This window comes from Panthera tigris, chromosome C1 (assembly GCF_018350195.1).
Source record: "Panthera tigris isolate Pti1 chromosome C1, P.tigris_Pti1_mat1.1, whole genome shotgun sequence".
Taxonomy (NCBI): Eukaryota; Metazoa; Chordata; class Mammalia; order Carnivora; family Felidae; genus Panthera; species Panthera tigris.
Window position 1 is genome coordinate 37897118 of NC_056667.1, and position 26767 is coordinate 37923884.

General features: G+C 53.8%; 1 protein-coding gene across 1 annotated transcript; it reads left to right on the plus strand.

The window, feature by feature from the left end:
* Window positions 1–1952: 1952 nt before the first annotated feature.
* On the plus strand, window positions 1953–25959 carry SLC5A9 (solute carrier family 5 member 9). Its single transcript, XM_042996088.1, has 14 exons — window positions 1953–2316; window positions 4231–4302; window positions 7465–7569; window positions 7925–8089; window positions 9287–9392; window positions 9983–10063; window positions 10377–10582; window positions 10763–10898; window positions 11377–11484; window positions 13603–13753; window positions 15533–15701; window positions 17085–17300; window positions 20557–20716; window positions 24254–25959. Exons 1-14 carry the CDS (start codon window positions 2176–2178, stop codon window positions 24460–24462), a joined length of 2025 nt encoding a protein of 674 aa, XP_042852022.1. The 5' UTR covers window positions 1953–2175; the 3' UTR covers window positions 24463–25959.
* The last annotated feature ends 808 nt before the right edge of the window (window positions 25960–26767 follow it).

The window sequence follows — 26767 nt, forward strand, 5'->3', positions numbered from 1 at the left end:
TGCTGTAACTCTGAAAACGCAGCCTCGGTTCAGATACTCCTCAGAAACTGCACTGTCCGACGCTGTTATTCAACACTTGTATCTTCATGTAAACACTGTCCCTGCAGCTCCCACCCTGCCGGGGTTGGCTGCCAGGCCAGCTTGTTTGGTTTCTCTCCACCCTCTCGGCCTGCTTTGCTTCTGCTGCGCTTCCCCGGAGAGCCCGCCCTGCCTCCCCAACTGGACTCGGTGGTTCCTTCCCGGAACTCTGCGGCTCAGAGGGAGGGGGGTGAATCTTGACGTGCCTTGTGCTGAGGGCGCCTGTCCCGTGTGCCCGGCTGTTTTCTGGCCAGCCTGGCAGCACGCTGGTCGGCCTCCCGGGGGCCCCCAGAGCCAGGGGCCCCCAGAGCCAGGTGCGGAACAGGTGCGCACTTACTGTAAGAACCACAACACCACCACATCCTCCGTCTCAGGGGTTCTCCGAGAGGATTTCCTGCATAAGTGGGGCCTCCTCCTGGCCTGCCAGCACCTGCCTCAAATGTCAAACCATTTTGGATGAAACTCTTCCTGTCTGGATTTCATAATCCATGCTAAGTAGAAAATCCATAATGGGCACGGTGCGATCTTTCCTCAGTGACTCTGGGTCATTGCTTTGCATATGAATCCTCAGCTGCCGTTCAGGAATGCCCTTGGCTGAGAATTGATGGAGCCTGATTCCTAGGTTGTTCGCTCTAATTTGGCCTCTCTTACGTCATCCTTTCCACTTTCCCTGGTTATCAGGACGCCCATGTGCTGTGCGTCCATCAGTGGCCGTCCCCCTCTGCCCCCCATGGCCCTGCAATGCCCTGCACGCCTCTGGCAGTCTCTCTCCCACTGTTAAGTTGTTGTTTTTAATTTGCTGTGAGCTGCAGCACAAAATAACACTCTAGGCGAAGCAAAACAAGACAGGCCCTGAGTGGGGGATCTGGGGCTCACCAATGCGTCAGCGGGTGGCCTTCATGTATAAGCTTCACAGCGTCTATTCTGAAGGTTTCAAAACCTCTCTCACTTCCTTCTTGGCACTCTCTTGGCTCTGGGCTGCTAAGATGTCTGGCTGGCTAACAGATGGGTCTCAGATGCATCAGAGGGATGGCTGCTATGGGCCCGGCCTGCTGGTTTAGGTTAGGTAAAATGTGCAGGGTGAGGGCTTGGCATCGGGCGTCTGTGAGGATGGGGCTGGGGGACAGGGCGTGTGGGCAGTGGAACCCCGAGGGTAACTTCCGGAGGGGAGGATAGGAGGACCGGCACTCACTGGCCCTGCGAGGTGGGCAGGGTATAGGCCACGCTGACGGGACCCCCAGGTCTGGAATCAGTGACCTGTCCATGGTCACTCTGCAGCTCAGTGGGCTGGGCTGCTGGGACTAGCAGGCTGCCTGGGCCCTGGGGCAGCTGGTTTTCCCTGGATCCGGCGTGCTCCGTGTCCTTCCCAGGATCACTCATCTGTCAGAGCACAGGGCAGGAGTGTGAATTCCGGCCCCACTTTGTGGCTTGGAATAAACATGTCTCTTCTCGGGACTCAGTTTCCTATACTGTAAAAAAAAAAAAAAAAAGGCAAAATGACACCTGGGGGTCGGGGATTGGAGGTGGGAGCACTTGATGATGGAGGCTTTGCCCAGGTAGCAGCAGACCCCTTCCCCTTCTCCTCCCTTGTCCCCCTCCCACCGGGAGCAAGGAAAATTGCATTGAACTCACTCCTAAGAAACCTGGACTCCAGGCCCAGCTCCACCTTTCTTGCCCGTATGACCCTTCCCTCCCTGGGCCTCAGTTTCCCCTCCACATAAGCCAGAGCTTAAATATCCCAGCTTCTGAAGTCCCTCCCAGCTGCTGAATTCTACAACTCTCTTTTCCTCCTCCTGCTCCTCTCAGGGGTGGGAGTATACACGGTGTGCGTGAGTGTGTGCACGTGTGTGTGTGTGTGTGTGTGTGTGTGTGTGTGTACTGGGGGCAGGGAAAGCGAGAGAGTCCTGCAGAGGATGGGGTGGCAGCTAGGAGAAAAGGGGACCAGGACTTTCCATGCCAGTGGGGCTCAGAGCTTTCTCAGCAGCTAATGGCCCTTGGGGCTGTTTAATCATTACAGGAAAGGAACGAAGCCAGGAGCGCCTCAAAGTCCAGCGGGGTGGTGAGCGACTCTAACAGAGGAGCGTGGTGCTGGCAGCGATGGGGCCTGGAACTTCAGGAAGTGGGGTCAGGACAGTGACAGCTCCACGCTCAGCGCTGGGCTCCGGAGTCAGCCTGCATGCCTATGACATAGGGGTCCTGGTCGTCTACTTTGTCTTTGTCATTGGCGTGGGGATCTGGGTGAGTAGGTTTGGGGCCTGGTGGGGGAGGCAGGCGCAGGGTGTCACCTCTGGCTGGTCGTGGAGCTGGGGGCAGGGTGGGCAGGGGGAAGGGGATCAGGAAAGCACAGGCTGAGATGGAGAGGTCTTTAGGAGTCATTCTCTCCAACCCCTTCTTTATAGATGGGCAGACTGAGGCCCAGAGAGGAATGTGACTTGCCTGAGGGCACACAGCAAGCTGAGGCAGTCCAGGCTGGGACCCCCATCTCCCAACTCCCTGTCTCTATGCATCTGCTGCCTTTGGCCTCACCCATACCTGGCAGCCCGAGCCCCACTCCTGCCCTCCTCCCCATGCCACCATCGCCAGCTATGGGGACGCTCTACTCGCGGCCTATCCACCCTCCACTACTGGGTGTCTTGGCAAGGAGTAGGGCTTTCTAACGGAGCTGGGGTTCAAATGCTCATGGGAAGGGAGCCAGGTGAGTCCAAAGTTCCTTCTGTTCTCCATTGTTCACCTGAGCCTCGGTGCCGGGAAAAGGGGCCAGGCTCTGAGAGGTCAGGGAGCTCTGAGTTCAGATCCCAACTCTGACTGTTAGAGCCACAGGGCCCTGGGCACATGAGAACGATCTGTGAGTCTCAGTATTCTCATCCAGGCAGTGAGAATAATAAAGCCTATGCTGTAGAGTGGTCATGACCATTGAGCAAAAGGACACATTTAAGCATCCGGCAGAGGCTGGCACTCGGCTGGCAACAATACACGTGGCTATTATCACGGCCGCGGCCGCATTCTGGAGGCAGGGGACAATGGTTCCAGTCCCAGCTGGTACTGTGGCAAGCTCAGGAACATTCTCTGGGCCTCAGTTTCCTTATCTGCAAAGCAGGGTGAACAGCCCCTGCCTCCCAAGCTGGTGTGAAGGAGAAATGGGCAAGCAGCTGATCGTTGGCTCCTGGGAGGAAAAGAACCAGTCCTCAGTGACTTGGGACGAGCTGTTCCCTGTCTTCAGCCCTCAGTTTCCTTACTTGTGAGATGATTCCATCTGCTCATCCGGCCCTGCCCAAAGACCAGAGGTGACAAGGAAAGTTCCAGCAAAGGCTTAACAAGCACCAGCCCCTCTCCTCCCCATCACTCCCCAGTGACTGCATACTTTTCCTTGGGGGCAAAGAGGCTCCTTTCACATTTCTCTTTTTCCTTCCTCTCCTTCAGGTATTTCTCCCACCTCTAGACCTAATCAGAGACCTGTTGACTTTGGCATCTTAATAAAGTCTTCCAGTTTCCGCTTCCCTGCCCACTGCCCTGCTGCCAGCCCCTAGTCCCCAGAGGAAGTTCCTTCATGTCCACTCTCCTTTTGTTGTTCAGAGCAGTTCCCCGCCCCCCCCCCCACAGGCTGCAAACCACCACCCACCAGTTCAGGGCAGGGGTCTGTGTGGGGTCCTGCACAGGCTTACCCATCATGGTTTGACTTCAGGCCAAGGCAAGAGAAGCCCCCCAAACAGAGCCCTACCTCTTCCGGGGGCTCCTGGGCTCTCTGTACCCCTGTCCCCAGTGTGTGGGAGTCCTGCAGAAAGGAGGGAGAGGGCACCTCCATGCAAGCCTCTCAATCAGATACAAATCACTTCCTGACACAAGTGTGGACAGAGGGAGGGCTCAGGGGATAATAGCCATAATCTTGCACCCTTGCCAGGTACCGTGCTGTTCATGAAGGCTTTAATCTCTGTCGGTCCTTTTGCTCTCTGCACCAGCCCAGGGGATGAACGGTGAGGCCCAGAGAGAGGCTGTGACCCTCTCATAGGCACGTAGAATAAAACCTGTGAAACTGCCGGTCTCAGTTCTCCTGCTCTGTGTCACCCCAGTGCCTGCACCCAGGAATGGGGAGCTGAGGTGGGGCAGAGGTGGAGGAGCTCAGGAAACCTTCATCTCTCTCCCCTTCCTTTCCAGTCGTCCATTCGCGCAAGCCGAGGGACCATCGGGGGCTATTTCCTGGCGGGGAGGTCCATGACCTGGTGGCCGGTGAGTTGATCTTCCCCCCTGTCTCCTCCCACCATTGGATCCTCGTCTTGTCTTCTCTTGTCTGGACCAAGGCAGCAGCCCCCCAGATAAGTTTCCTGGCTCTGGGCTCCTTCTCTGTGGCCCAAAGTCACCCTATAACCCGAGAGACCTTGCTAATTAATGCGCCCCCCCCCCCGATAAGCGCCTCTTAAGTGCATACCCTAGGCTGGACACTGCACCTACAGAAATAATCTAGAATGTTCCCATCCTGGAGAAGCTCAGATTAGCTGGGCAGACAGACTCACAGAAAACAGATGAATGCTGAGCTGGGGGACACAGAGGGGCTGTGAGCACGTGCAGGAAGCCTCTGGCCTCAGGGGAGGTGGGATTAGCAAAGACTTTCATGGGAAGCAGACACATCTGCTTAGTACTGTAGAGGAGTGAAGTGAGGGGGGGGTCACAGAGGTCCAATCCCCAGCATCCTCAGGGAATCGATCCCGACACTTTTGTGAGCCCCATCTCCCCCCTCAGGCCACCTCACTTGTTTCTCTCGCTCCTCAAAACTAACTCCCTATTCCTGCAACACGATGGAGGGAGGTGAGCCCTGCCTGGAAAAGGCAGGGTGGAGTTGTCAGCCCCCCTGGTAGCTGAGGCTGTGTGCACACCTGGGCACGCGCAGCTCACACGCATGGCACACGAGTGCATGCTCTCACACGCCACCAGCCGTCCCTACAGCCTGTCTTGGTTCTCACCACTCTTCTTGCCTGCACTGGTGACAGACTCATTGAAGAGTAGAGGGGGCCCTGGACATTGACCGAGCTCTCTGGAAGGTTCAAGTATCTGGGACAGGAGGAGGTAGGGGCAAGGAGCTCTCATGCCTCTAGCACGAATCCCCAGGAGTGTGAGGGGCGAGGGGCTGGAAGCTCACAGGGACAGTGACTGGTCCCTGTCAGCCATCACCTCAACAGACGGAAGAGCACTCTGTTCAGTTGGTACCCACCCTCCCCCACCCCCATCACAGCCCTGGAGATGAGTCTGTAAGAGGGACAAGAAGCAGGACAGAGGGCCTCTCTGGTCCATCCAGGAGAGTGGCTAGGGGCGGCCGGGTGCCCGTCCAGTCCTGCAGAGAGGACATCTCCCTGCTCCGTGTGAAACTGTGTCTCACTGTAAGTGTGAGGAAACCCGAGGCCTCTGAGCAGGAGGAGGGTGTCCTCCAGACGAGCAGGGTGTAGAGACGACCCCTGCCTCCCACGAGCCTCAGTGGGGCAGGGCTTCTGCCTGCGGCTGGACGCACAACCTGCTCTGCTTGGTCCTGTTTGTGACACGAGCCCGTGTGTCTGTGTGTCTGGGCATCTGTTACACAGGTCCCATTGCTTTGCACCCTTCCCTACCAGGCCAGTCCTGAGAAGTGCCTCACTCCCCATTCTGTGGCCTGAGCAGAGTGTGTGGCTGGGAAACCAAGAGCAGAAGGAGTAACAGCATCCTTGTCCCCGACGGGCCCGTCTGGTCCCCCTGCCAACCTTGTTGACTGATGACTCCTCCAGTCATGAGCTGGGAGCCCTGGGCTGAGTGGGGCCGAGGCACCTCGCTGCTCCCGGTGAGGGAGCAGACCCAGTGTTCCATGCTCTGGCCAGGCACTCCCCACCAGCCCTGCCAGCGTCCCCAGGACCGCCTGAGTGTGTGTGCATGTGTGTGTGTGTGCATGTGTGTGCGGCAGCACGGAGTGGCTTCAGCATGAGAATCTTTGTGCCCTCGTGCTGCTCAGCTGTTTTCTGAATGTCTCAGTACCTTTCCTTTCTTCTCACTTTCTATCGCCCAGCACCGCTAGAACAGTCAGTGAGTGGGAACAGGTGAGTCCCCACATTTTACAGGTGAGGAATCTGAAGACTTGCCAGAGGGAGTGATTTCGTTAAAGTCACACAGGGCGCAAGGCTGGAGCACAGCTCTTCACCTCCGTCCCCGTCCTGCCTCTGCCCAGGCCCCGGAGCCCCTCCCTCTGCCCCTTTCCCGTCCAGTGAAGGATCCCATCAAATAATAAAAGATAACACTAATGAGTGCTTATTAGGTGCCCAGCAACAATCATGCACTAATTACTGGAGCCAGACAACCAGGGTTCAAAAGTTCTGTTGTTTACTAGTTCTGGAACTTGGGCAAGTCATTTATCTGTGCCTTGGTTTCCTCCTCAGTAAAATAGGGATAATAATAGGACCTACCACATAGTGCTGTGGTGAGGGTTGAGTTAGTTTGTGTGTGTGTATATATATAGATGTTGAGAGAAAGAGAGAGAGAGAGAGAGCAAAAGGGGGGCAAAGAGAGGGTGAGAGAATCCCAAGAAGGCTTCACACAGTCAGCCAGAGCCCGGAGCAGGGCTTGAGCTCATGAACCGTGAGATCATGACCTGAGCCCAAACCAAGAGTCAGATACTTAACCGACTGAGCCACCCAGGTGCCCCAAGTTAACATATTTAGACCAGTGCCTGGCACTTAGCAATGCTGTGTATGTACTAACCGCTATGATGTCGTCCTTATTGTGTCTATTGCATCAGATTGTGTCTATTGCATCAGAGTTATATTATTGTGTCTATTGCTATCTCCTGGGGAAAAATGATCTCAACTCCGAGGCTGGCCCAGCCTGTGCTCAGCCCCTCAGCTCCTCCCTCTACCTGGCCTGGTGCTGGAGGCACTGGGTGGCAGAGGGCCTCCCCCAGTCCCTCTCATGGGGACCTCCCCACCTCCTCTCAGCATCCTTGCCTCTGGAGGCCCCTAGATGGGTGGTCCCAGTGCAGGGCCTTGTTCTCCCTGCATGGATGCTGTTTCCCATGGCTTCCCTTCTTTCCCACTTGGCCACTCACTCACTGGGTGACCTGGAGCCAGCGGCTTCATTTTTCCTAACATTATTTCATTCCTCTGTAAATTGAAAAGATTAAACCTATCCCTTGAAATGTTTATGAAGATTAAGTGCATTATTGCCTATGAAATGCCTCACACTGTGCCCACATACAGTAGGTACCCAATAAACGTCAGCTCCCTCCCTTCTCCCCTTTGCTCCCTCCCTTCCTCTCCTCCCTCTGATTTCCTGACCCAGGCCCTGCTCTATTCACAGCTTCTGAAGCTCACGGTCCTGGCTGTAGATTGATTTGGATTAAAATTGACCCCGACCTTTGACCTCACTTGTGCCTTGCAGATTGGAGCCTCTCTGATGTCCAGCAATGTGGGCAGTGGCTTGTTCATAGGCCTGGCTGGGACAGGAGCTGCCGGAGGCCTTGCTGTTGGGGGCTTCGAATGGAATGTAAGGAGGCTGGTCTGGAGGCTTCTCAGAGATAACGAGGGTCTGAACGTCCCACACCCCACACCCCACACCCCACAACCCACCCCACCCCTGGCTTTAGTGCTGAGAGGAACCTCAGAGGTGCTTGGAGAGGCTGTATGGTAAATCGAGAACCCATTTCACAGATGAGGAAACCAGGACCTGGAAAAGGCAGAGGGACTCATCAGAGGTCACACAGCACTAAAATCAGGTCCCAGGTCCCTTGCCTCCCAGTTCGGTGCTCCCTCACAGCGTGACGTGCACAGGAGGCTGTCCTTCCATGTGCATCTAGGACACGGGTAGATGTCTCTTGTTCTTGTTCTCCCCACTCTCCCAGGCAACCTGGCTCCTTCTGGCCCTGGGCTGGATCTTTGTCCCCGTGTACATTGCTGCTGGTGTGGTCACAATGCCACAGTACCTGAAGAAGCGATTCGGGGGCCAGAGGATCCAGGTGTACATGTCTGTCCTGTCTCTCATCCTCTACATCTTCACCAAGATTTCAGTGAGTACCCACCGCAATGTGGCCATCTTGTCTCCCTGAAAATGCTGAGCTTGAGTCGTGGCTTGTTGCTGGATGTAGGGATGGATGGATGGATGGATGGATGGATGGATGGGTGATGATAGATAGATGATAGATAGGTAGATAGATGATAGATAGATAGATAGATAGATAATTGATAGATAGATAGATAGATAGATAGAAGGGAGGAAGGGAGGAAGCATGAATCCACATACCTTCAATGCACACACAGATGAATGAGAAGTACCTGTTAAGTAAATGACAGTGACTCTCTTTAAATAATTCCTAATCTAGAGTGCATTCATTCATTTCTCTCTCCATTAATTGATCCTCCATTAAGCACCATGAATTTGTTGCCTACATGTCACTGTTCAAAAGATCCTTATTCCTCCTCCTCTGACCTACACTCTGAAAACAAACCTAGAGCAGATGGTTCGCCCATGTCCACACAGAATAGAGCTGTGGGACTGAACTAAAGTTTGGGTCCTGTGACCCGGTCCAGGCATCCTGGCACTCCGTCCTGTTGTAGCCCTGGGATGGGTTCATGAAACAGCCATGCAATGGGGTCAGCAAGCAGGCACTGAAGGGGACTGAGTCCACGAGTTGCCAGGTCGAGAGATGGGAAAAATGGTACAGCCACTTGTCCACCAATGCTGGAAAACAAGCCTAAGTCAGCATGTTGTCTGGTCAGCCGGGTCCTGTAATAAACCCAAACATGCAGAGCCTCCAGAAGTGCGGTCATCTGTCCTGGGGCTCCTGCCTGTCTGGTCAGCATGGGCCCCCTGGCAGCTGGGCGGGCCTCTGCTCTGCTAGGGAAAAAAGGGCCTCTGGGTGCTTGCTCTCTCTTCTCCAACCCCTGCTCCCCACTTCCTCTCCTCTGTCTTCTCTTCATTCCTTCCCCCCTGCCATCACGGCCCACAGATTATCCCATCAGTGCCGCCAGACCTCATTGCTCTCGGTTTCAAAGTTTTATGCGGTGCTCCTCTGCCTGAAAATCTCCACGGCTCCTCAGCATCCTCGAGGCCAAGCCCATTCTCCTCAGCATGGCACTTTAGGCTCAGCCTCATTATGTGATGAGGGCTGACAGCACTTGGTATGGCTGAGCAGGAGGCATCATACCCTGGTGGCCACAGCGAGGGCCTCAGGTGACCTGGACTCCTGGGTCCCGGCTCTCTGCAGACTGACATCTTCTCTGGAGCCCTGTTCATCCAGATAGCCTTGGGCTGGAACCTATACCTCTCCACGGCGATACTTCTGGTGGTGACAGCTGTCTACACCATTGCAGGTAAGGCCGAGGACGGGTCGCATTGGGGTGCAGGTGCCTGGAGCAGAGACAGAGAGACAGGGAGAGGTGGAGGGGGGTCACCTAGGGATGCTACAGTGAGCAGGAGCGTGACTAGGGGACTGTCACCAGGAGTAGTGTGGCTGTGGACTGCTCCAGACAAAGCCACCAGCCTGCCTTCCTCTTTCTCCTCCAGAGCACCTCCCATAGGCCTGGGCACCTGGGTTCCTGGCTTGTGGCTAAGTCAGTTTGCAAATATAGGGAATTTAAACGGTGTTTGGTGGGGAGGGAGGGAGTATTCCTGGTAGAACTATCAGCCCAGCAGAGGAATAGTCTTGGGGTATTAAAAACAACAAGAACAAAGGAGGGAGGTGCAGCTGCGGTACCCAAGGGCCACTGGGGAGAGAAAGAGCTAGATTTGAGTGCCAGTGGCTGGCACCAGCCTGTGGGGGAAAGGCAGGCGGCTAGAATCGACCTGCTAAGAGGACTCCATGTCTTGTCTGGTCTCCCCAGTGTGGCCAAGCACAGGGCGGGCAGCCAGAGAGGAACCCCTTGTTGGTGCTGACTGATGAGCCCTCTCCTTGGGTCCCCAGGGGGTCTCACGGCCGTGATCTACACAGATGCTCTGCAGACGGTGATCATGGTGGGGGGCGCCCTGGTCCTCATGTTTCTAGGTAAGGTAGAGACCTGAATATACCCACCATCACATCAAAATTGCTCTCCGATTTGTCTTGGGCTTTCACCTCCATGCTGTGACTGGAACTTTCCAGAACACAGGGTCATGTTCCCCACCTCCCACCCCCATTTCCAGGGTGGGACTGCCAAAGAGCGAACTTCTCAATACACCCCACATCCTCCCTCATTCCCAAGTTGCATACCAGTTCCAAGCCCTGGGGCTCCACATGGGACTGGGAGGTGGGGTGGGGGCATGTGACAGGTCCACTGGGGTCTCGGAGCTGCGTCACTCACTGTGGTCTCTCTCCATAGGCTTTCAGGAGGTGGGCTGGTACCCAGGCCTGGAGCAACGGTACAGACAGGCCATCCCTAATGCCACAGTCCCCAATACCACCTGCCATCTCCCCCGATCTGATGCCTTCCACATGCTCCGGGACCCTGTGAGCGGGGACATTCCTTGGCCAGGCCTCATTTTTGGGCTCACGGTGCTGGCCACCTGGTGCTGGTGCACGGACCAGGTGATGCCTCAGACAAGCTTGGCCCAGACCATCACACACTGGGGTGGCTCCCTGTGGGAAAACCACACGTCTAGGTGCACAGAGTGTTGGGACTCATTCTGGAACTACCTCAGGTCTCGCCTATGGCTGAGCTGAGCCCCACCTGACCTAAGTGGCACACCTCCACTGCTCCCTTTTCAGGTCATTGTGCAGAGGTCTCTGTCTGCCAAGAATCTGTCCCACGCTAAGGGAGGCTCAGTGCTGGGGGGCTACCTGAAGATCCTGCCCATGTTCTTCATCGTCATGCCTGGCATGATCAGCCGGGCCCTGTACCCAGGTAAGAGCTGGGCAATGTTGCACTGGGGGGAGGGGTCACATGCTAGTTCTATTAAGAACACATGGGAAGTGCGTTAGGCTTTGTGGGCCACACATACAATAAGTATTTCAGTAGAAGAAATTTGTATCTGAATATCATTTTAAAATCCTACTTTCCTTTCATAAGGGAAAGAACAATGAAGGCATTCTTGGTGCCTTCCGAGGATGTTTGCCCTTTATCAAGATGTAAGGCCTAAAACGCAAAGGAGTCTACCAGGCTTTGCAGGGTAGTATATGGTCAAGGAATTTACCGGCGACAGCTAAATCATCGTACACAGACATCTACCTGCCCCTTGACCCTCTGGCCTCTACAACAGATGCTGATTCCTGCCAGCGTCACCAGTAAACACGTCCCTGTAGGGTTGGAAAGCAAATATTGGGCTGAACCAAGAAGGCACACACAGGTTGACTCGCCCCTAACGGCCATCACTCTTCTATAGATGAGGTGGGCTGTGTAGACCCTGACGTCTGCCAAAGCATCTGCGGGGCCCGCGTGGGGTGTTCCAACATCGCCTACCCCAAGCTGGTCGTAGCCCTCATGCCTGTTGGTGAGTCCTGTCTCCCCCACACCACCCTTCACTCCATGCCCCAGGTTCCTCCAATCACCAGTGCCCAGGAAGGATTGCACTAAACGTGGACACGGATGCAAAGAGAGAATAAAAAAACTTTCACCTCCACACTTCCTTCCCCAATACACACACACACACACACACTTTTCACAAACATCTGTAAGGCACCCATTCTGGCTCTAATCCTGGAGAGGCAGGGATAAAAGGCAGGCCCCTAGTCTGAGGCTTCATGCCATCTCCAGGACACCTGGGCTCACAGAGGGTACAATACTATGTCACCAGGGTGGGGACACAGCAGCATCGAGGAAGCCCTAAGGAGGCACCTGGCTCCACCTGGGAATGTCAGAGAAGGTTTTCTGGAGGAGAGGAAATGGAGCTGAATCCTGAGGAACATCTTAGGCAGATAAAGCCAGACGGGTGTGGGAAATGTCATTCGGGGGAGGAGGGGCTGTGTGTGCAAAGGCCCTGGGCTGAGAGAGAGCATGAAGTCTGAACTGAAGTCTGAACCGAAGTAGAGTCACCTGTGTGATGCACATGCGGGAGGAATGGATAGCCTTGGAAGGAGGCCGTGGCCATGCCTCACCATGGAGCAGAGCCTTTACGCTGGGTTTTAGGCCAGAGCACGTGAGGGGGACCATCTGCACGGAGGGTTCAGCTTAAGGGGAGGCAGAGAGACAGTTAACAAGGGGTTTGCAGTGGCCCGGGTGGGGGTGATAATGGTGTGGACCAGGTCAGTGGTTTCAGAGATGGACAGAAAGGGTTTTAAAAGATATTTGTGAGGTAGAGGCAGCAGGATTTGATGACTGATCATGTTTGAGGGATGAGAAAGAGGGATCCAGGGAGGCCTCCAGGTCCGGGGTTTACAATGACATTGAGAGTGGAGACATAGGAAAAGAGGTTTATAGAGGGAAGTCCTTGAGTTGGGCTACCCCTTCCCTTCAGTAGAACAAGAAATGAATTGGGGCACCCGGGCGGCTCAGTCGGTTAAGTGTCCCACTCTTGGTTTTGGCTTAGGTCATGATCCCCTGGTTGTGAGATCGAGCCCGCATTGGGCTCTGTGCTGAGCATGGAGCCTGTTTGGGATTCTCTCTCTCTTCTTCTGCACCTCCGGCTCATAAAAACAAAAAGAAAAAGAAAAAGAAAAAAGGGAATGAATGAAAGAAATAGTGGAGCTGGTGGGACGGGGCCTCCACAGAGGGGCTGATTGAGGGACGTAGGGTGGGAGGGGAGCAGAAGAGGGGGGCCTAGGATAACTGAGCGTCTGGTATGGAGATTGGATATTATTAACCAAAGAAAGAAACAACAGGCCCTGGAAGAAGGTGCTGGAAGGTGCTGGCCTAGGTTTGTTTGGAACATTTTGAGTCTTTCAGGGAGACCTCCAGGAGGTGGTTAAGTATTTGGACTGAGAGGAAAGAGGGCTGAGGCAGGGCTGAGGGAGAGTCATCTCCCCAGGGAAACATGAGTAGTCATGTTTCCAGAATCTTGGTAATTTGAGTCATAGAGACCTCAGATAGCAACGGGATCCACCCTCTCCTGCCACAGGGGGCAGAACAGGCCCAGAAAGGAAGGAACTAGTTCAAAGATCACACACCTGGTTACTTGCAGAACCAGGAAGCAAATCCAGGGCTTCCCAGGGCCACCCGTCCCAGGCAAGGGCTTTAACCTGGCACCTCAGTGTCAGTGAAAAAGAACAAAAACTGAAAACACTCAATTATTAACCGTCACCCTCCTCCCCATCAGGGGCCCACTAACCAAGTGTCTCCAGGCTCTGACGCCCAGACTGAGACGTCAAAGCTGCAGAGAACCTGAAGGACCACTTAGCCCCACGGCTCTTAGGGATGCAGATAAGGGAGCTGGCACTGGGCAGGGTGGATGGGATGGCTCGCCCAAGGCCATAGAGCAGGGCAGAGGGCAGAGCGGGGCGAAGGCAGAGCTTATCCAGAAGCCGGCCTCTGGTTTTCCTGGACTCCTTATCTGCATGGAGGGGGACCTCATGCAGGGCCAGCACCACCCCCAGACTCCCGGCTCCGCCTGACGCTGCAGCCTCCATGGCTCCCGGCGGAGCTGGCCTTCACGGGAGACCTCGCCTCTCCCCAGGTCTGCGGGGCCTGATGATCGCCGTGATCCTGGCCGCCCTCATGAGCTCACTCACCTCCATCTTCAACAGCAGCAGCACCTTGTTTGCCATCGACGTGTGGCAGCGCTTCCGGAGGAAGGCCACAGAGCAGGAGCTGATGGTGGTGGGCAGGTGCGCTGCGCCCCCTTCCGGAGTTCTCCCCTCCCTGCAGGCACCCCCCTCCCCCGCCCCTCTCCGTGCCCTGGGCTGCCCTGGGGAGATTCTGGGGGTGGGGAGTCCGAGCACCTGGTTCTAGCGTCAGATCCCTACATGACCTCAGGTTAGTCCCCCGCCGGCTCTGGACGCTCCTCCTCCAGAGTAAGGAGGAAAAAAAAAATCTCTTCCCTGTGTGTTCAACTTTCTCTTGCAAGTGAGCGACAGAGTGAGAGAAGCTGACAAGGCATTTAAGAAGGGAAAGGTGAGCTGTGTGAGTGGACGGAAGTTAGCAAGTAGCTCGCCCCCAGGAGCTTCAGGATCGGCTCTGGGCCGTATTCCAGGATAACAGAAAGCCTGTTAATTTTCTCCATCGGACCTCCCCCCCCCCCCCCCCCCCCGCCCCGTCCATCCCCCTTGCATCACACCTGGCGCTGGGCACCCAGGGACATCGTGCCCTGCCCTGCCCTGCCCTGAGGGCTGCTCACGGTCTCATGATGCGGCGTGGGGGCCTGCCTCCATGGAGATGACCCTAGGAAGGCTGTCTCCAAAGGATGCAGAGCCTTACACACCAAGCTGAAGTATTTGAACTTTCTCTTGTTGGTTTTGATTTTATGCTTTTCAAAGTATCACTTGGTGGCTTATTTTCTTTTCCTCCCTAGGCTTGTAGTTTACACAGGGTTACTGTGTTTACACAGGTTACGTGGTTTACACAGGGGCACTGTCTGAAATCTTTGCTTCCTAATTTAAGGCTCTGTGACTCAGGTTTCTGGACTACCATGTTTATTCTTCCCTTTTGGTAGGCGGTACTTGAGTTTCGATAACTTGCTCTCTTCCATCTCCTGCCTTTGCACACACTGCTCCTTCCACCAGGATGCCTTCCGTCCACTGCTGCCTAATGGAGCCCTAGCACCTGCTCACTCTGCCCCCAGCCCTGTGCACAGCACCTGAGCATCTAAGGATCTACCTGTTGACTGTGGTAGCTGCCGCTCTAGTGGGGCCTGGGAGAGAAAATGTGCGAGGGAAGGGAGAGGAGAGGACAGGTGTGCAGAGACATTTCCAAAGAAGCGTCCTTTGAGCTCCCTCACAGCCCAGTTTCACTGCCATTTATTTCATCCACCAGTGGGGTTTGGGCGCCATCTCCTGGCCACACGCATTATTGCACCCAGCCTATCCAAGAAACGTTTTTTCACTGTTTTCACACAAAATCCGAAGGGAGTGCATTAGGGAACTTGAGCCTGAGCCAGGATCATTTGAAGGGGAGTCAGGAGAAGAAGGTGCAGTACCTGTTATGAGCTAAATGCCAGTGTAAGGGTGCAGGGGTTAGATCTTGAGGAGCCCAAAGAAGGGAAAAGTCCCTGAAGTTAAAGCCATCCTGGAGAAGAGGGTTCTCTTGCACAGGGTTTGAATGCAGAAGAGAAGGAAAGGCATCCCAAGCCAAGACCAGAGGCCATTTACTGAGGTGGGTGGTGCTGTGAAAGGTGTGGATTCCTTCCTGAAGAGCAGGTGGGCTTTATGACTTTAAAGACATCCAACTCAAAACTCCTGGGTTTCTTGGATTCTGGAATTCTGATATTCTGGGATTTTAACAGTCTGCATTTCCAGAACCTTGGCATTTCCGGTCTCATAGCATTCTCTAATTTTGTTCCCATGTATCCCCCTCCCTTCCCCTTTCCTGGTTCCTTTGCATCACTTTCCCCCCACCCCATGCCCAGCCACCCTGAGCACGCCTCATGGTGCCCTGTGTCCTCCCTGCAGACTGTTTGTGGTGTTCCTGGTTGTCATCAGTATCCTCTGGATCCCCATCATCCAAAGCTCCAACAGCGGGCAGCTCTTCGACTACATCCAGTCTGTCACCAGCTACCTGGCCCCGCCTATCACTGCCCTCTTCCTCCTGGCCATCTTCTGCAAGAGGGTCACAGAGCCTGTGAGTGCAGCAGGACACCTGTCTCTCCCAGTACACCAGAGGGGCCAGAGACCTGATCTGTCCTTAATCCAGGGTCTCTCTGTGACATATTAGACATACCCACTGCCCCATTCAGGCTTCCATCTCCCCATCCATCAGGTCTTGATTCATTCATTCCCTCAACAAACATTCATCGATCCTATTATGGGGGCTCCCAGATGCAATGATTTACAAGGATGGGAATCATCCCTGCCAGATGGGAGAAAAGGTGATTCAATAAGAAATAATAACGAAATATAATAACTGCTGTGAGAGTAGAGATCAGGGGCACCTAACTTACGGGATGCCTGGGAGGGGGTCAGAAGTGACATCTGAGCCTAGGCCGAAGGATTGATGGGGAAGAGAAGAGTGTTCCAGACACGTAGCATGGTGTGTGTGAAAGCCCAAGTCAGACTGGAGGACCTCTGGAGTCTGTTTCCTCTCTGACACCATAAGGTTCTGTATGTAGGCAATATAACAGCAATGAAGCAAAGTGCGGACCTGGGGAGGACCCTGCAGGCACGCCGTTCATGAAGCTGCTGAAAGCTGACAGCCTGGAGGAGCTAGAAGTCCCAGGAACCCCTCCCCCACACCAGATAGAAAAGAGGGGCCCAACTCCGCTGGGGCTAAGGGATGTCATGGACAGCCTCTGCAGGAGCCACATGACAGCTCAAAGTCATTGCAAAGGAGACCTCAGAAACCCCTCTCCCGGGGGAGTACCCAGCAATCTGTCTACTGTTTCCAGAGGTCGAATCTCCCTGCTGATCACCATAGCGCACAGCAGGGCTTGGTTGAATTCTGAGTGTTTTGCTCATCCCAGAATTCTTGAAATCAGGATCAGCATCTCATTTTTTAAAATACATATGGCAAACAGGTATAGATTAGGTCAACTGGTGTTATAAACAAGACAGGGGAGGTGCTGGGGCTTTTCTTTTTAAAAAGCAAAACAGGAAGAGCTCTATTCTGATTTTTTAATTTATTATAACAGAAAATCAGGATGGGGGATCCTGGTTTTCCTTGCTTATTACAAAAGCATATTCCATTCTAGTTGAATACTAAGCATCTATACAGAGTATCAATTTCTCTTATCATTGCACACACAAAAACTACAAGCCAATAGGTTGAGTCACCGCTTTGATCGTTCTGGAATGGAGCCAGGATCCAAATCCTAGTGTGTCTGACTCTGGAGCCTGTGCCCTTCCCAGTGCACCACTCTGCCCGTCTTTGAGTTCAGACAAAGCCTCAGCATTAATGGGGAGCTCACTAAGGCAGACCTGCAAACACCCTAACAACCCAGTGGCTTTTAGCTTCCGAGGGCCTTGCAGCTGGACCTCACCCCTGCCCGTGTCTGCCCTCTCTCCATAGGGAGCCTTCTGGGGCCTCATGTTTGGCCTGGCAGTGGGGCTTCTGCGCATGATCCTGGAGTTCTCATACCCAGCCCCAGCCTGCGGGGAGGCGGACCGGAGGCCGGCCGTGCTGAAGGACTTCCACTACCTCTACTTTGCACTCCTGCTCTGTGGGCTCACTGCCGTCGTCATCGTCACTGTCAGCCTCTGTACCACCCCCATCCCTGAGGAGAAGGCAAGTGGAGTGCTTGTCCTGGGGCCCCACGAAATGTTCTCCCTACCCCCAGTGTCTGAAATTCTACTGCCAAGTTTTACTCCATTGGGTTGTCTCCTCTGCAGCCACACAGAGTCCTTGGGAGGAGGAGCTCATTGGGTTAGTAATTCCCATGCGAAAAGTAATTCATTCAATGGGAAATTTACTCAATGAGCACCTACTGTGTGCCGGGCTCTGTGCTAGGGTTACCAAGATGAATGGGGCCTGCCAGCAAGTGTCGGGGACAGGCACCAGCACACACAGTTACTCTACCACAAGAGAGTAAAGAAGGACCAAGCTCAAAGGGAGGGGCCGAGGACAGGAGGGGCTGTCACCCCTGGGGGCTGCATCGGGTTCCCTGACAAGGTCACTTTGAGCTGGCCCTAGAAGAAAGAGTAGGGATTCATTGGCCAGTTGAGACACAGGTAAATGAGGGGAGTCCACCAGAGCGAGTCCTCAGCACTCCTGTGCTCACAGATTTTCCAGTCTTCAGACTTTGAAGCTGTCTTTTGAAACCTTTCTTCATTAGAGCAAAAGAGTATTGGCTCCGGCTGCCATGACACGAAACCACAATCTGGGGGGTGAAACAACAGAAATGTATGTCCTCACAGTTCTGGAGGTGAGAAGTCTGAGGTCAAGGTGTCTGTAGGGCTCTTTGCTCTGAGGCCCCTTGTCCTTGGCTTGTGGATGCTCTCTGTCCTCACCCTCTCTTTCCTTGTGCCCGTCTGTGCCCTCGTCTCCCCTTCTTTTGTTTTTAAAGTTTATTTTTCATTTTGAGAAAGAGAGAGCACAAGCAGGGGTGGGGCAGAGAGAGAGAGGGAGAGACAGAGAATCCCAAGCAGGCTCCCCATCGTCAGCACAGAGTCCTATGTGGGGCTCGAACTCACAAACTGCAAGATCATGACCTGAGCTGAAACCAAGAGTGGGACAGTTAACTGAGCCCCAGACACGCCCCCTAGTCTCCCCTTCTTATAGGGACACCAGTCATGTTGGATTAGGGCCACTCTATTGTCTTCATTTAACCTTAACTACCTCTTTAAAGGCCTTCTCTCCATGTACAGTCACATTCTGAAGTCCTGGGGGTTAGGACTTTAACATAAAAATTTGAGGGAGGGACACAATTCAGCCCCAAAATAACAGAGCCCATGCCAGAAGTTAGTCCCTGAAACATTGGGTGGAAGTTATGAATAACATCGCTGACCTGTATGGTGCTTTAGAGTTTGCAAAACGACTTTATACCCTTGGTACCATTAATTCCTACCGAGGAGCCAAGAGAGACCAATTTCTCTGGCGGCTCACTCCAGAAATGGTCTCTCTTCACTGCCTGAATCTTCAACTTCTTCTCCATTGTCTGCTCTCTCAGCCCCACACTGAGATGTCTCACACTTGAAAATCCCCTCCCTTCCCTAATTACGGCTACCTCCCCTGCCCCCCACCCTGCTCCTCACCAGGACACCGTGCAGAGGGGTCTCCACCCCAGCCTTACTTTCCACTTCTTGTATACGTCTCATCCAGTCTGGTGTCCCACCTTCCCACTGCAACTGCTCTCGCCAAGACCCCAATAACCTTCTTGTTGCAGAAAGTACTGGTCACATCTCATCTTCATCCTCAGTGAGCTCTGAGAACCAGACACCGCTGACCACCCCCTGCCTCCTGAAGTGCTCTCTTCCGTTCACTTCCGTGACATATTCCTCTCCAGTATTGTCTTTCCACCCTCTGCTCTTCTGCCTTCTCTGTGGTCTTCAATGTCAGGTTTCCTTAGGAACCCAAATATGGCCTATAACCCTTCTCCTCCACACTGTCTCTGAGGTATCTTATCCGTGTCCGTGGATTCAACCACCCTCTACATGAAGACAAAACTCAATTCTCTGTCGCTAGCCAAAGATTCAAACCCCAAATCCAACTGCCTCCCATGCCATGAAGTGACACCGCCCATATACTGCTCAATGACACACGGTGTAAGTCTGAAGTAACATTTATGAAGATGTACTTACAAGGGAAGATGCAGCCCAGGCTCTCACGACCATGCAGAGGCGTAGCTGGACGCCGGCAGGAAGGGCCCCAGAAGACGGCCTCTCACCCTGCACCGCTGTACATATTTGTAGGAATCTGGGGCGGGGCAGGGGATACCTGGGTCAATATGGAACCAAGAGCTGCCTGGCTACGAAAAAAGGCTGTTTGGAAAGGAGGCTATCCAGAGCTCAGTCACGGTTGGGTCCAACTGATATCAGCCAGAGGACTTGCTGTGCGTTCTGCCAAGCCTCCAGAAAGGGAGGAGAGGTCAAGCCACCAGGGCTAATCGCTTCTCGGCCTTTTGGCTAAGATCAAGTGAAGCCACCAGGGCTGTCCACGGGACACAGGTGTGGTGCTCCTCACCTGGACACCTCCACCCTGTGGAGGCGGGCTCTGCTGGCAGTCTCTAGGCAGAGTCCTCCAGCTCGCCCACCACCCATCTGATGGCCCACGGCAGGAACCTGAGAGCCATGTCTGCGGATTCCTCGCCCGGCTCATTCAATCAGTCACCAAGGCCTGTGGGTCTTCCTCCTCAACATCCCGAAGACTGCCCCCTCCATCTATCCCAGAGGCTCTGTACGTCTTGCTCTGCTTTTCCAGCAGCCTCCAGGCAGGATCCCTTTGATTCACTCTGAGAGATCTTTTTTTTTTATGTTTATTTATTTTTGAGAGACAGAGCACGAGTGGGGGAGGGGCAGAGAGACAGGGAGACACAGAATCCCGAGCAGGCGCCAGGCTCTGAACTGTCAGCACAGAGCCAAATGCGGGGCTCGAACTCACAAACTGTGAGATCATGACCTGAGACGAAGTCAGATGTGTGACCGAGCCCTCCGGGCACCCCTCCAAGAGATCTTTCTGAATTCCACAACTTAGAGTCTCTTCCCTTTGTCTGAAGTCTGCAGTGACTCTCCATTGCCTATGAGTTTCTGTTTACGAGTATCAACTCCACAGCCTGATCTTGGAAGCCTTTTGCCATGTGGCACCTGCCTCCCTGTCCGGCTTCTTTCCTCCCGGTTTCCGAGCATGGAGCCTGGAACAGGTGCTCAGGGGTGCAGATTTTCAAAGACAGAGCATTCGGCTGGAGCAAGGCCTCCTGACTCGGCCCTGTGCCTGTTCCTCGAGCTCCTCACTGCTTTGCCAGCCTCCTTGAAGGGGGTTGTCTTTTCCCACAGTAAGACTGCCCCTCAAAAGTAACCGACTCAAGCGGTGTTTTCTTTCCCTCCAGCTCGCTCGCCTGACGTGGTGGACACGGAGCCATCCCCACTCTGAGTTGGAGAAGGAGGCCCCGGAGGGCACACCAGGGACCTCAGAGATGCCATCTGGGGCATGCCCTCCAGGAGGCGGAGAGACAGAGAACTCCAGCCAGGACCAAGACCAGCACAGAGGTAGGCTGGGGGGTCTGCTGGGGGGCACACGCCGCAGAGCAGCAATGGGGACAGATGCCATGTCATGGATCCCCAAAGACCCACATTTGGGAGTCATAGGGGATGGGGTCTCTGAGGGATGCCAAAAAAGTCACTTTCCCTTCCTACATGGCTATTAAACTATTTGAGAAGACAAACAAGAAGGCAGATGAGAGCCAAAATATTGCCATTTATTGTTACTGATAAATGACAGGTGGAAAGATTCATTTTATATCCATGGGGAGGTGTGCTTCCTTCTACTGAAGGCCAGCATGAGGCAGAGGAGCCCATCAGCCGCCTGCCCCTGTGAGCACTGCAATGCCGAGCGGGAGGAGGGAGAGACAGAGCCAAGCATGCCCTCTTTGCGCTTCCCAAACCTACCAACAGGGACGTCCCTTCACCTCCCCTGCGGAGAATGAGCCTCAGGTCAGAAAATCAAAGGGTGTTACACTGAGTTCCCTCCAGATGGAAGGAAACACGAGGCACATCAAAGTAACAGTGCCCCACCCATATTATTCATTTATTCCCCATAGAGCTTAGCAATTCTGCCTCTAGTCGCACAGAAGCATGGCTGTCCCTCCTGGGACTAGAGCAGCCGTGTGTCTATACAGTTCTCTCCATCTTCATCAGGTCCCTCCAGACCAACCACCATTCCTATGGGCATCCTCCTTGAGCTGCTGTGGGCCATATCAATTTTGCCCCCTGGAGGCTCTCAAAGGTGTTAGAACAGTACCTGAGTTAGGTTTACTCCAAGGCTGCACGGTATCTAAAGTGGAAAGGTGGCATAAGACATAATGTAGCTGTTTTAGACATAATGCAGCTATAGCTCTTCTAGAGTGTGATTAAAAAATGCCGTTAAAACATTCTGATATAATGACATTGGAGAGATTTCCTAAATTATAAAATTCCTAAGGAAAAATTACAGTCAGAAAAATTAGTTTGCAAGCAAAAGCCCCAAATCAAATTCTATTGCCCTCAGAAATTAATAATTTAATGAAATGTAAATTCTAAATTTACTTCCCGCCTCAGTTAGAGGGAACCCCAGCACCTGGGTGGAGTTGGGGTGCCTTCGGCAGCGGCCTTCTCCCTTTGGGTTTGGGGGTTCCTCCCAAGCCTCTGGTGTCCAAACTTTCAATAATTCACTTAGGCTGAGAGCCTAGGTAAGATCATCAAAGTGCCAGCTGCTGGACCTGAACAGCTGGTGGCACTGTGCTGCTCAGGCCCCTCGCCTTCCCCAGGCTCAGGGGGGGGGGGGGGGCTGTGTTCCCCCAAGACCTGAGAAAGTGCCCACCTTTCTCGAGGCCCTTCACCTTTGCTTAAGGCCCTTCCTAGAGAAACAGCCACATGCCTGGATCTAATGACATCGTAAGTTCCAGGACCCCACCAAGAGCTAAGACTCACATCTTCTTGCCCAAGCTGTGGCGCTTAAAAGCCAGTGGTCCACGATAAAAGCTATCTGTAACGGAGAATGTAATCCTTTACAAACTTGCAAGGTCAAAACCCACAAGGGCTTACTTCAGAAAGCGCCACTGAAGCTCAAAGTCCGATCAGGTGCCCCATTAGTTCCAGTGTGTTTTGCTCTGCAAAATGTAACCCCGGACTCTTTCTCAGGCTTTGTGGTCCATGCACCAGGTGGGGTCTCAAAACTGTTTCTCCCCCAGTCATGGCAAGAAGCAAGCCTTGGCCCCTGTAAAATGTATGGCACAGAGGAGGCACAGGCTCTTTTAGGTGAAGCAGGTAGCGAGAGAACAAAGAGGAAGAAGCTGGGAAGGAAGGGCACAGCCTGTGCCCTCCCGGCTGACCCCCAGCACTGCAGACTCATGTGGTGGTCGCACCTCCCTCCGGCTGGCCCCCATGCCACAGGGCAGAGCCCGGCCCTGGAGAAGCAGAGAGATGTCTGCTCCCTATTGGGGGCTGGCTCCCCAGAAAGACTAAGGAGGAGCTTCCCGCTCCTTCCCATTAAAGGCGAACTCTGGGGGCGCCTAGGTGGCTCAGTCGGTTAAGCGTCTGAATTCGGCTCAGGTCACGATCTCGCGGTTCGTGGGTTCGAGCCCTGCATCGGGCTCTGTGCTGACAGCTCAGAGCCTGGAGCCTGTTTCAGATTCTGTGTCTCCCTCTCTCTCTCTGACCCTCCCCTGTTCATGCTCTGTCTCTCTCTGTCTCAAAAATCAATAAACGTTAAAAAAAATTAAAAAAATAAAATAAAATAAAATAAAATAAAATAAAGGCGAACTCTGGACTCCCCCTCACAAAAGGCCCACAGGCATGAAGGCTCATCTGTGCTGTCCTCAGGTTAAACAGCAAAACGGCAGTGTGATTTTGTGTCCTAGAAAAAGAACGATGAAAAAATTGTTAAGGACAGCAGAGTAGATCTGAAGGAAGTGTATACAGCCAGGTTGTGGACACGGTTAGATGTGCTGAGCACCTCGTAAGAGGCGCTCTGGGCCTCAGAATCCGCACGTGACTCCCTGTGTGTCATCTGCCCCTAAGGGGGGCCCTGAGAATCAGAAGAGAGTACTTGGAGGGGCTTGTAAAATGATAAAAGCCAGTAGAATTGAAATGCTACATGCCTGGCACTGCTTACTGCAGCTTGTCGCTGGATGACCTTAAGCAAGTCCCTTCCTTTCTCTGAGCCTTTCTCCTCCTCCTCCTCCTCCTCCTCCTCCTCCTCCTCCGTACAAGGAGGGAGCCAGACCAGATGGCATCCGGAGTCTTCATATCTCTGACACTCCGTAGTCACATTGAACTTACCAAGTACCAAGTGCCAAAGTCATTAAGACAGTAATGTGGGTTCCGTTCAACCTCGGTGAAAAGGTTTTCATATTTTTATTTTAATATGCTATCCGCTAATGCAAAAAGGAAACCCCTTAAAAATATTTTATTACTTCTTTTCGAATGTAGTTTTTAATGAACTCTGTTACCCTTTAACCTCAAAGCAACCCGGCCCTGGTGCTGGGGTCTGCATGGGCACAGTCTCACGTGCGGTGAGAACATTACAGTTTCCAGAGCCTCTCCCTGCTGCTCCAGCAGGAGTCACTTTTTAAAACGCTACCAAATGTCCATTGTCATTCGATGCTCAAAACAACCCGGAGAAGAAGCGCGCCGTGCGGCAGGCCTATCCGAAAGGAAAAGAGCCTGCCGCTGGGAGACGCGGAGGAGGGTTGCACGGGACCTCAGGCAGACCAGCCGGAGCGGCCCTGGCGCGGGAAGATCTCTCCGGCCCTCCTGGGACAGATCCTGCCCCGCCTGTCCTCGTGCTCTGAATGGGGATAGACCCCGTTATCCTCACCCCGTACCCCACCCTGCGGCACTGGGAGGCTCTGCTGGACGGCGGACTGTAGCCAGACCGGCTGTAGCCAGAGCTCTCTCCCAGTCCCAGCCGGGCGCCCGGCCTGTTGGCTCGCAGGAGGGGCCCAGCGCCACCCGCCCCTCTTTCTTCCGTGTCTCACCAGCTCTCCCTCCCCCCACCCCCTTGTCATTTCCCTCCACCTGGCCTGCCCCCGCCCTCCTGGTCCTTAGCCCGGCGCAGGCGCTGGGGCCGGCTGCTGTGGGACTGGTTCTGCGGGCTGGCCGGGCCCCCAGAGCGGGCGCTGAGCCCCGCGGAGACGGCCGCGCGCCAGCGGGAGCTGACCAGCATCGCCGAGGAACCGCTCTGGACACGCGTCTGCAACGTCAATGCCGTCCTGCTGCTGGCCGTCAACGTCTTCCTCTGGGGCTATTTCGCGTGACTTCGCAGACCCGCAGACCTCCAGCGGACGCAGAGGAAACGGGGCCCAAGCCTGCGGCCTCAGAGACGGGCTTCCCTCTCATCTTGCCATGGAAACCGGCGACCACCGAGGAGGAGACACCAGACCCCCCCACACCCACCAAGTGGAGAAACGGAGGCCAGAGAGGGCTCTGGGTTTGCTCAGGGCCACACAGCAGGACTCGAACAAGCTCTTTTTCCATTACACTGCCTTACATCCCTACCTCAAAAACAGTTTCCACCCTCTTGGTGCGTCTATTCAGGAGTTTTTACTATGCATGTGTTTTAAGGTGTAAAAGAGTGGAGGATGTAAGAAAAAGGGTAGCAAGAACATTACAAAAGTCCAAGTGTATCTTTGCTCACCCATATCTCTTCCTTTCTCCCTGTCTCCTTCCCCTCCCTCTCCAGTTCCCCACCCCCAGTCATCTGTTTCTAGCAGGCGCTACCCCAGAGGGCCTTTACTTCCCCTGACAGCCCCAAGGGAGTGAGGGACCGGGGTGGAGTGTAAGCGTGGCCACAGACCGAGTTTTGGGCAGGGAGCTCTGGGGCAAAGGAATCTCCTTGGCACGACTCAAATTCTGCCCCTTCCCACTGTCATGTCCAAACACGTGCAGAGTCTCCACGGCCTTGAGGAATTTGAAGTCCAGCTGGAGAGACAGGACTTGTTGAAAAGAATAAGCCCTGAAGAGGGCTAGCATGGGTGGCCTAGGAGCCACAGCGCCTGGGCCCCTGCCCCTCTCCTTCTGCCTGCCAGGCACCCACCTACCCTGGAAAACACCATGACCGGAAACTGGGTCACGATCCCACTCCTGCTCCCACGTCCTCTGACCTGCCTCTGTGGCGGCACTGATGATGGTTCTGTGATGTTTATCTCCCCTAGGAGATTGAGTACTCCAAGGGGCGAGGACCAAGGGCCATGTCCCGAGTGACTTTGTACCCAGAAAGTAACAACATTCAATAAATGGTAGCCTTTGCGTGGTGGCTGGCTGGGTTGTGACTGGGGGAGCAGGCTGGAGGGGGAGCCTCCTTCAGCTGGAGTGAACACACTGCATCTCAGGTGTCTGGAAAGAGACCACAGCCCTGTCCCATTGCCAAGGACGCAGTGAGAAAGGTCCCTTTCTTTCTCTCTCTGCATCTAGGCTGTCCCTACTCTCGTCGGACCCTCTCCAGTGCTGTCTGTGATCATCACTCCATGCTAACCACTCACTATAATTGACCACAATTAAAATTCTAGTCCTTTGAGGCTTAAACGGCTGATTTTATGCACACCTCCTATTGCTGCCAAATTTGCTCCAAATTTCAGTGTCCTCTGACCCTTTGACTTTACCCGTGTCACCTCACCTGCCCATGCTTTTCTCATTGTTCCCCACTGACTTTACAGGGAACCCAGCTTTCCCCCTTGATTTTCCCCAAAACCATTCCCATGAAGGATTTGTGTGCAACCGATTATACTGAAGGCTTGGGGAGGGGAAGAATCCTAAACCACAGAAGCACAATTGGAAATTCAATATTGAACATGCCTCTTTTCCAGAGCTCCTCAGTAACCTGCTATGAGGGTTCCCCACAGATCTCCCAGGCTCTAACCTGCTGTCTGCACTGTGGTGCTCACTCCCTCCTCACTGCACACTCTCCACATCCTGCAGGCCTTCTCCTCAGTGTCCCCTCTCTTTGTTTTATTGAGCCTGTCTGGATCCACACCTCTGTCCTCCAGCCCAGGGGTGCATGAGCATGCTGTCAAACATAGTAGGGCTGCAGGAAGGGTGGCCCTCTCCTTCTCTACTCTCTTCGCCCGGTTAGTTCCTATTTGTCTTCACATCAGCATAAAAGTCATGCACATCCTAAGGGAAACCGTATTGTCTCAGTGGTGACCTTACCATGGCCACCTGCCTTCTGGAGCAGATAAGTCCCCAGCACCCAGCATACAGTCTCATGGTCCCCTTTGACCTTTGAAGACAGTGTCAGAGTGACATCTGTATAACGATTTCATTAATATTCATCTCATCCCTAGATTGTAAGCTCCCCCACCGAATCACCGTCAAATACAGAGGTACCGGCACATGGTGGATGCTAAAAAGAATGTGTTGTACGAATAAGTGAAAAAAATTAACGAATGAGTGAAAGAGTATCCATAGCAGAGGAAACCAAATATTCAAAACACAGAGGTGGGGGAAAAGCATGACACAATCAGGAAACAAAAAAGCAGCTTAAAATGTCTGGATCGGGGGTGCCTGGGTGACTCATTCAGTTGAGTGTCTTACTCTTGATTTCGTCTCTGGTCGTGATCCCAG